Below are 10738 nucleotides of genomic sequence, written 5' to 3' on the forward strand. Positions count from 1 at the left end.
CGCTCTCTGCTCTCTGCTCTCATGGCCCTCCCTCCCTTCTCATCTGCCTACTACTACTTTTCCATTCTTTCTCCACCCATCATTCCTCATTTTTTTACGAATATTTCTTCTTTAAAATATTCTTTTTATTGTTCTGATCGTTTCTTGTTTTTTGTTTCTCTCCCTCTGCTTCTGTACATCTATTGTTCATTCACTAGTTGTCCAACACTCAAATACTTTTATTCCTTGCTTACTGTCGACCATTCTTTTATATTTATATTTTTATTAGTTTCTATTTTCTATTTTCTTTGCGAATATCTCTGCTTGTTTTGCCTTCAGTCCCCCTTCTCACTCCTCTCTTCCCCTGTCATTTTGATGTTTTGCCTCATCCCGTGCTTGCTATACGACTGCTTTCGCTCCCATTGTATGTTTTATTAATTATTCTATTCATTTTTTATTTTTTACGAATATTTCTTTCTCTTATTTTGGGTTTTCTACTTGAACTATCTCCTCTGCCTCTCACTTTATAATATATATTCTATTTCCACTTGTGTTTATCTGTATGGTGTCAAATACATTTTATATTATTTAATTTATTTTTTAATGCATTGCGTTGTCATTTTCATTCATATTCATCCATTCGTTCACATTCTCTCTCTCCTTTCTTTTGTTTACCCTCCTCTGCTCTCCTTCTGTCTACCACACTCCACAACCACTCTTCCCATTTCATTCTGTAACACACCAAACATTTTCTTTTATTTTTTCATTTCTATTCTGATGTTTTCGTAACGAATATATCGTGTCTTGACTTAGTTATACACCCAAACATCCTTTCGTCTCTTTACTCTTCTCCTTGTCGTTCCAACAAAGATTTCTTCAACTTTTATTTATATTTCTATTCTTCTCATTGATCTGTCCTTCTTTAATTCCTCCTATCTACTCATATTCATCCAAATTACTCTGCTGTACTTCTACCTCTAGTCCCTTCTTCCTTACCCAGCACTCACCAACTCAACTCCATTCTCCCCCCTTTCTAACTCTACCTCTCTCCCTACCCATGTTTTAACGAGTATTTCTGCTTTTAATTGTTTGATTTCTTATTTTTCGTTCACTCATTCTTCCCCTACTTTTCTTATTGCTTCTCTGCATCCTCATTTCTATGTTTTTTATTTTCTCTTCTTCTACGTTCCTTTACTGACTACTTTTTATTTCATTTTATTTTTTTGTTATTCTTATTATCATAAAAATTATTTTCATTCTTCTTCCTTCTTTATTTCGTTCTTTTAATTCCTTCTCTTCCTATGTAACATTTTCCCTTTCACCAAGTCTTCACCTCTATCACCTATCACCCAAGTCACCTCGCTCACCTGTCACCTCATCACCTAAATCACCTAAATCACCTATCACCTATCACCTATCACCTCTATCACCTCATCACCCAGGTTACCTGATCACCTGAATCACCTATCACCTATCACCTCTATCACCTCATCACCCAGGTTACCTTATCACCTGAATCACCTATCACCTATCACCTATCACCTGTAAAACCTATATCACCCACATCACCTGCCAACAAGGATAATCAAGTACTCCACTAACGTTTCTGCCCAATATCATCCTCTATTCATCATTTTCTTGTATTTTTCTTTATTTCAACATTTCATCGATAGTTTCTTTTTATTTCTAGCTATCTAGATTCAGTCTACAGCCCTTCTTTTGCTATAGTATGTTGTTGTAAGAATACCCTTGTTTTCTGATGGATCTCTTTCGATTAATGTTTTTGTTTTCAGCACAATACAATGTTTGTATCTTTATCTACTCTATGCTATATTCAGTTGGCTTCTTGCAACAACGCCACGCCGTTTACAACTGCTCGACACAAATTTCGTTTATTTCGTTGAGCATAGCTTGTTTTCTCATTTTCTAAAACAAATTCAATATTTTTCTACATAATATATAATTAAAATATATAAAATATAATATATAATACTTATAAAACTTATAAAACGTGTAATGAATTCATGCAATATTCAAATAGTTGGTCGAATCGTTGATGAAGAAAGTGTTTGCCTTTGCGTAGCTGTTTTTCTTTTCTCCGCTTCAGATTTCTACAAACATCCTACTTTTTTCAAGTTTATCTTTTTCTTTTTCTTTATCTTCATCTTTTTCTTATTTTATGCTTTTCTGCTTTTTATTCACTTGCTTATTCTCTTACAAACTCAGCGACAAACGACAAAGAATTCTATCTGCCAAGCACAGAGCTATCCTACTACAGGCTGCCTATTATCAAAATAAACTTTTACTTTCAATATGCTACTTGGGTTGGAAGTGTTGGGTCGTGCTGGAATCTGGTTGGACTTGTGCTTGACTTGTATTCCTCCATGCAACAATTTGACTTATGACTTTTTTGCTCTTTCTTTGTTTCAATTATTCTTTCATCAACGAATATGTCTTATAATTCATTTTGTTATAATTCGGTTTGTCTTTCTTTAACACTGCTCGTTCGCTGGCTGTTTCCTTTCATATCTACTTGCGACACCCACTGTACTCACTCACCTACTGTATTGACAAAATTGCGAATATCTCTACATCTAGCGAATGAAATCCATTCAAAAGCACTTTGTTGAGTTTGAATATTTTTATTTCATTGATTTAAATAAAGAAAATATTATTTCATGAACGAGCTGGATACACGCTTTGAAACATGTCTGAATATACATTATTTATTCATACAAACAATAGAAAAACAAAAATTTTTTTTTGAATATTTTCACTTTATTTTTTTATTTTTTTTATTTATTTACTAATTTTTTGACTTTTGTTTATTTACTTATATACTACGCTATATATCATTATTATGTATAGTAGACGCTTGCGTGTAGTCCTATTCCACTTATCGTATTCGGCTTGCGAGTCTTTATGGCTGTTTACATAGCGACGAGAGAATTCACTTTTCAGTTTTATGGATGTCGCTAGAATGCATTACATTCCATATCACACCGCAGCCCAACTCTGGTAAAGTGTACTACGATTGTCAAGACGTTACGGCTAAAATCAGTTTTGCAAATTGGCTTCCAGTGCCTAATCCCAATCTTATCCGGCAAACTCCAGCACCAAGTCGAGAGCACTAGCTACCTACCTACATACCAAGTGCATGTCGTACCTTTTCTTTACGAATAACTCGACATCTAGCAGTCCAAATCGCTTCAAACGAGTTTTGTTAAACTTGTATTTTTGTATTCTATTCAATAAAACGTAAAAAATAGAATCTCAAAAACGAGTCGGATATACGCCTTTAAACTTTAATTAGTATATTGCATTTTTCAAATAAAACAATATAACATGAAAAAATTTTTGACCATTTTCAACAATCACTTTTCCATTTTCATCTACCTGTCTCTACCTGTCTCTGTTTGTCTCTGCCTGTCTACGACAAAAGACCCACCACTCACCACCAACTGCTACTAAGTACGTAGATACGCCCATCCATACCATAGACAATATCGTGAATAACTCGACATTCAGCGGTCGAAATGGTGTCGAAACAGCTTTATTCAATTTCTTTTTTCGTCTTTTATTGTTTAAAAATATAAAAATATCATCTCATGAACGAGCCCAGAAAGTCGACATGAAAATTATTTAAAGAAAAAGAAAAAAACTATTCTAATTGAACTATAAAAAAAAAGTCAATTCGAAACTTTGAACTTTTTAACTACATCTTCATCTTGAACTAGTTCCCAAGTAAGCAAGACACTACGACATAAAAACTACAGCTTTCAGCATTTACAAACGATGGAATCGAATTCAACTAAATTGTATTCAATAATTTTTGTCTATTATCTATTATCATAATCTATCTACTCTATTCTATAACTATACAGTATTTAGCAAAGTTTTTCAACATGAAAGCAATCATGTGTTTGATATTTAACAAAGCAGTCATCTAGTGTTTGACTTTGTCTTTGATTTGAATTTGAATTTTGAATTTTAAGTTTAATTTAATTTAAAATAAAGAGTCAAAGTTGAACCTGCAACTTTAAAACTTTCATCCCTAAACTAGTGGGCTACAGAGCATGCAAATGTTCATCCAACACATGTCGAATCACAAGAACAAACCCAGAGACCCTCGTAGTTGAGGTACAAACAAACTTGTAAAATGTTTCGTCTGTGGTATCTCCATTGAGAAATTCATTTGCAATGGATTTTTTAAACAGTCTACTGTTCCATGCCGTATAAGTAAGCGGTATCAATCGATTTCTTGCCCAAGAACGACATTCCGGGGTGTATCCCAAGTCACCAGAATCATGTTCATGGATCGTTAATCCACAATACTTACATACTCCCTTAAACTGAACATCCATCTTGCAATGGGCTCTTCCATGATCCGTTTTACGGCACTTGAAACATGCACTCCTCTCAATCGGGCATCTGCCCGGTTGATGCTGTTTGAGTTTTGAATCAGGATCCATAATCAAGCAAAACAAACAGTCGTCTTTCGATACCCCAAAGAATTCAGCAACTGACGCTGATATCGCATTCTCATCCATCAACTGTTGATTGACATCTTGAACACGACTCTTATACTCCAACAATCTCTTGCGCTGCAATTGTTGCTCAACATCATCATCATCATCTTCTTCATTATCAACTCCAACATATCCACCAGGCTTTCTCAACGTCGCCATACCAGCGCTTTTGTTTCTCTTGACGGGCGAATCTTTGTCCCAAGCAGCGAGCCGCTTCTGAAACGACATATACGGCGAGTGAACACGATACTCATCATCCACCTTTGGAGAATTACCGTCCTTTCCAAGTTTGTCATGCGCAGGCTTATCCAAAATATAATTCTTTTTCAACGTTGGCGAATGCATAATAGAGCTAGAACTGCCCGGTGTCAACAAGGTTGTCCCAGACATACCACTACTCAACTCTGGAGTACTGGCAGAAACAAGTTTGGGTGTTGTCATTTCCTTTTCCTTTTCCTTCTCGGAAGAAAAAGACTGTGTATGTCCAACTTTTATTGACTTTGACTTTGGCGTCGAACTTTCCAAAAAGTTACGTTCGTCCTTGCCGTTGCCGTTGCCGTTGCCATTGCCCTTACTCATGCTCACGCCCATGTTTGGTGAGAAACTATATGCTGTACGAGCATTTTCGCTAGTACTTCCATCGATCGTACGATTTCCTCCGTTCCCCAAGTTTGATCCATGAATATTTATCATTGCTGACTCACCAAGAAACATCTGTGCACACCTAGAACAATATACACAATTCTCAAATGAAGAACAACAATCACTATCCCCATCCATCTCTGCTGCAAAGTATGAACGCACACACATCGTCTTGTCCTTCATAAACATCTTCATCGACTCGTCCACATGCTTGGACCACACAGAATCGTGTTCCTGGTAGAAAAGAGCTGCAATAGCATACTTACCATCTCTTCCCGCTCGCCCTGTTTCCTGAGCGTACTGCATACACGAGTTCGGTAATCCATAATGCACTACCAGACGCACTTCACCATAGTCGATCCCAAGACCAAACGCCTTGGTTGCTACCATGATTCGTGTCCTACCATTCGGGTTGCGAAACTTTTCAAACGACTTTTTTCGTTCCGCTTCATCTAAATCTCCCGTGTAAATCGTGGCATCTGTACAAGGGAAAAGATCCGACCGTTGAATCTTTCGTTGCAGGTATTCCACTTCGTGCTTTTTTTGGCAAAACACAATCACACGACCATCGCCCTCATAGACATTAGCTCTTTCCATCAAGACGCTCAACTCGTTCAAAAACGCATTAGCCACTAGCGGACGTAAAAGATAGAATAGATTCTGTCGCGCTGTCGATATGTCTCTCACAACGGTAAACGTAGCACCAAAAGTTTTGCTAGCACAAGTTTCCAGCGGTCGTGGAAACGTTCCGCTCAACAGATGAATCGGTGCAAACAATGCCGACAATCTTGGTGCCTGTAGCAAAGTGTTTCTCCAAGTACTATCCGTCAACAGACTATGGGCTTCGTCCACAACAACACGAGCTAAGCGACCAGCAACGCCAAGACTCTCAAAGAAAGCCAATGCAGAATTGGACAGTGCAGACTCGTACGTAAGGATAAACAGGTCGGGCAGTTTTAACGACGGAGTCACGGGTTGGTTCCTGTACTGAGTCCAAGTATTCGTGCATTCGACAAGTCCTGTTTCGTTAACTCTTCGCATCATGTCCTCACGTAAGGATATCGCGGGTACAACAACCAATGTGGTATTGTTTGGTCGAATGGTTTTATCAATCAAGGCTGGCAACAGAAATGATAATGACTTACCCGATGCTGTAGGAAGAACAATAATCAGATTCTTCTGACCTTGCACAGAAAAATAAACTGAATGAAATTGTTTCTTGGACCGAAACTTTGCACTCAGTCCACAGAATTGGGCTAATGCCCAACGGCAAAGTTGAACGTAGATCTGTGAAGGAGGAATCCCACGAGAGCCAGTATCCGACCACGAAGGTTGTTCCTTCGTTGCTGTTGCTGTTGCTGTCGCTGTTGCTGTTGCTGTTGCTGTTGTTGTTGCCGAAATGGCGACTTTTCTTCTCCCTTTTGTTTTTCTTTACCTTCTTCTTCAACCGCTTGTTTAGCACTGTGTAGCATGCTCTTCAATTCTTTCGTCGACTCGCGAATTTCTTTTAGGATTGGATTACATTGTTCAACCAAGAGACCATGCGCAGAGTTGTCTTTGATTTTTAGCAGCTCTTGCCATTGAAAACTTGCTCGAAAAAAATTCGCAAAGTAATCCGCTGGCAAATAATGCAACTTGTCCATCGTGCGTCCATATATGAGAAGCGCTGTACTTCGTGTATGCCCGGCTTGTAGATCAAAATACGAATTTTTGCTCATGTCTTCCTCTAAATTTCTTTCTTTAAAGTAATGAGCAATATGTCGGTAATTTCGAAATCCCAACGGCTTTCCAAGGCATTCATATGTCACCTTTGGAAATATTCGATAAGGCATCCCACTATCCAAACGTTTCCCACCATTCACAACAAACATAGCATTCGTATAAACAGCAGCTGCTTGTTTGTTTCCTGTTTTCACAGAGCTCAAGAATGCTTGAAACGGACGTACTAGTGCATAGTATCGAAGGGCCAATGTTGACAGAGACTCTGGGAGGAATCGAGGGATTGGCTTTTCCGCAAACTTCATGTTTCTCGTCTTGTCGTACCGGCTGTAAATCATCAAACGACCAAACATCAAGTACAGCTCTCGTGCTTTGTACTTTGAATTCTTCAGCGTCCAATGTACCATTTCTTTTGCTCTCGCCGGTTGTCCAGCCGAAATATAGACCAAGCAAAACAACAGCTCATTGAACTTGGTCGCCTTTGTTTCATAATTCAGAATCGATGTCTTTGACCATTTCAAATCTTTTTTGAAGACTGCGTCAAAGTCATCCATCCACGACATGTCGTTCTTTTTCTCTATCCTCGAGCCTTTCTTTTTCTCTTTCTCTTTCTCTTTATCGGTCCAGTCTTGCTCTTGGGTGCCATTCTGGCTTTTCTTTTTGTTCGCTTGGACAAGCTCTTCAAAATAGTCGTAAAAGTCGTCCCTGGAAACAAGCGGCAAAAATCGATGTCGAAGTTCATCATTCTTCAAAACCGTTCGCAACAGCACACTTCTCGTCATCCGAATGTCTACGGATTCTTTGAAAAAGGAATACCCCAGCTTGCTATTGTTAATATCGTCACCAACTGACTGTAACAAAGAACTTGGTAGTAGCTTTTCCATATCCACACCAAAGCATAATTCCTCCAAGAGCAATTGCAACCTTGAAAACATGCTTTCATACAGATGGCTCAGATCACTTAGGTCCAAGACAACCATATTGTTGATATGGCTCCCAACAATCGTATATTTGGCATTGAACGCCGGTCGAAACAATACCCTTGACGGGTTCAGACCTTCCAAGGTATTCGCATACCCCTCCGTCCTAGTCACATCACGTACGATTTTGTTGGCTTCATACAGAATGTCGTAGATATTCCTTTTGCCCAGAGATATATAGCGAAACACGTGTGTGTATGCAAAGGAACCAGCCGTATGAAACTCTGGTATAGAAGACAGTGTGACTTTTCCTTCCTCAACCAACCGTTGCAATTCACTGGCAGCGACCAAACGACACGTATAAATCAAGGGAGCAAAGAACGACGAAATTTCATACGCATACCTTGACGTTCCATCGTCACGCAGAGACAAGCATGCCAAGAACTTGACGATTTCTGTGTCGCGGATACTTTCCGAGAATTCGTACTGTCGTAGAAAAGCCAACTTTAATGCCTCGTGCAATTCAGCATACGCTTCATCCTTTCGAAAGTAGAACCCTCTTCTTTCTTCCTTCTCGTCAGCGTCGTCGTCAACGTCGTCACCGTCCTGTTGCCCTCGGTCATTGTTTTGGTCTTTCTGTATACCAGCAGCTTCTTCCTCTTGTCTCTGTTGCTCCAACTCTAATTGTAAAGCACGTTCGCGTTCGATTTCTTCACTCTCATCCAACGCTTCTTCCTCCATCATGATAATGTCATTGTCATTATCATTATCATCATCGCCAATAGCGGTATCAATCCATTCAGAGACTTTGGCATCTTCGTCTTCGACTGTTGCTTCTTTTCCTAGGTGTGATTCATCTCTTTTTCGTTTTCGACCACCGCCTTGTTTCGCTTTAGCTTCAGCTTCAGCTTCAGCCGAAACGATTCTGCACATCCGTTCCAAATGGGATCGTACATGGCCATTCTTTTGACAATTTGGTCGTCGTAATAAAAACATCAAATACCGAGCAGTACTTCGCGCATAATTGACGACGCTGACCCTTTGCTCCAGCGGATTCAACCCACGCTCTTGCGCACTGTAGTTTCCTCCTTCTGTAAACAACTTTCTCGTGCCAATCATCATCCACTTCAAGTACTGAAATCCTCTATAATAATACCGAATCAACTCTTCCAGGATAATCTTGGAGTTTATGGCTCCGTCAATGTAATGCCATCCAATCAAGCCTTGCCAGTTACGGCCAAGTGCTTTGACAATGGCTCCCCAACCCAGTTGCTGGTTTAGCAAATTCTTTTGACGAGCATCCACCGAATCGTTGTCGTCGCCATACTCTTCAGTTGCATTTCGTTTTCTAGCGTATGTGTTTGTATATGTATTTGTATTTGCATCGGCATCAGAATCTTCGTCCACACGATCCAAATACCAAGAATCAATCAACGAATCCAATTGATGATTTCTATCTTCTCCTACTACGGGAGCGAAATCCACTTTAAAGTATCGATGTCTTTGATAGCTTTTGTTTTTCACCGTTTGCAACGAAACTCGTCGCATACACTCATTGACATTCACGGTCCTCCCATGATGCCGTCGAACATGACGGTAAAACGTGTCCGCAATTCCATGAACAAAACCTCCTCCACTATCAAAACAAATGGTACATTCGTATCCATTCAACAAAACAGGCAAGCCGAATATACACGGATACGTCTCCCATGAGGATGAACGCTCGTTCGACACGGTGGATGGACTCTTTAGATCGATGTGATTCATCTGCTTAAACAGGTTTTCAACCTCATCTTCAAAGCGAAAAACATGGTGAACGTTTTGCATGTGTGATTTGACATGTTCTACATCCAGCAGACCTCCACATTCGACGCACGATACAGCATGGATCGATAAAATTTGCAAGCCGTAGGTAGCTAACCCTTGGTTGATCTCGTAGTAAGGAGACTCATGCGAGCAACAAGAGTTATCTTGGGTACCTTGCCAAACGCATTCTTGCTTCATATCAAACGTCTCGTCTTCAACACCAATCCTAGCAACGGAAGATGCTGTTTCCGAAGCAGTCTCAAGACGATTGGGTGTAAGAGTAAGAGACGGAGACGGAGAAGGAAAAGGAGTAGGTGTAGGTGTAGGAGTAAGAGACGGATATAGTGCAGGAACAGAAATTGGATGGGAGGAGATTAGATTGAAAGAAGAACGATAGTCAGACGGTAAAGCCGTTTCGTCTTGAAGTTTGTTGATGGTATCGGTCGAAATTTGATTCTTTTGCGGTTGTACATTGTTTTTGGCTTTGTCATTATCATTATTCGCGTCCTTTCGGTCGGTATTATCGTCATTGTCATTATCATCATTATCGTTTCCATAGTCGTCCCTTGTTTCATCTTGGTCCTCTTCATCATCAACATCAATAGCAATAGACGAAACAGCTTCCTTTCCCTCTATAATTTTATCGTTTCCTTTTGCAACAACATTCACATCCTGATTGTTCTTTGCTGCTTCTATCCTCGATTCCTTGGGTCCTACAACATACAGATCAATAAACGTGCCACACCCCTTGACGTGTTCCCTAAATTTATTAGGCATTGTAAACTGCTTTTTACAGCAACATACAAAGCATCCACCCTCGTTCCGAACCATCTTTACGACAGTAGGATCCCGATTATCATTTATCGCTATGTGTACAAAATTTTGATGCAACTTTCGATGATGATAATCAAGAGTATTGGATGACAAAAAGCTCTGGGAACAGTATCTGCAGGAAAACATTTGTCGTTCGTTTCTTCTTTTCTCCGGGTGAGGGGTATAAAGTATAAAATTATAAAATAAGAAATAAGAAATAATCAATAATAAAACAATGAAATGAAAACGACTGAAACCAGTAGACCGACAAAATCCAATATTTGTCTTTTGTCGATTCACTATCAACATTTGCAATTGGCTAAGCTAGTT

At 39.4% G+C, this 10738-nt stretch overlaps 1 protein-coding gene across 1 annotated transcript; it reads right to left on the minus strand.

Annotated features, from left to right (window-relative positions):
- Positions 1 to 4046: 4046 nt before the first annotated feature.
- Positions 4047 to 10372, minus strand: SOCG_06266 (uncharacterized protein; the record flags this gene model as incomplete). Its single annotated transcript, XM_013165393.1, has 2 exons — positions 4047 to 6526; positions 6586 to 10372. The coding sequence occupies 2 exons, from the start codon at positions 10370 to 10372 to the stop codon at positions 4047 to 4049; spliced, it is 6267 nt and encodes a 2088-aa protein (XP_013020847.1).
- Between the last annotated feature and the right edge of the window lie 366 nt (positions 10373 to 10738).

The sequence above is a fragment of the Schizosaccharomyces octosporus genome (assembly GCF_000150505.1).
Source record: "Schizosaccharomyces octosporus yFS286 unplaced genomic scaffold supercont6.3, whole genome shotgun sequence".
NCBI classification, from domain to species: domain Eukaryota; kingdom Fungi; phylum Ascomycota; class Schizosaccharomycetes; order Schizosaccharomycetales; family Schizosaccharomycetaceae; genus Schizosaccharomyces; species Schizosaccharomyces octosporus.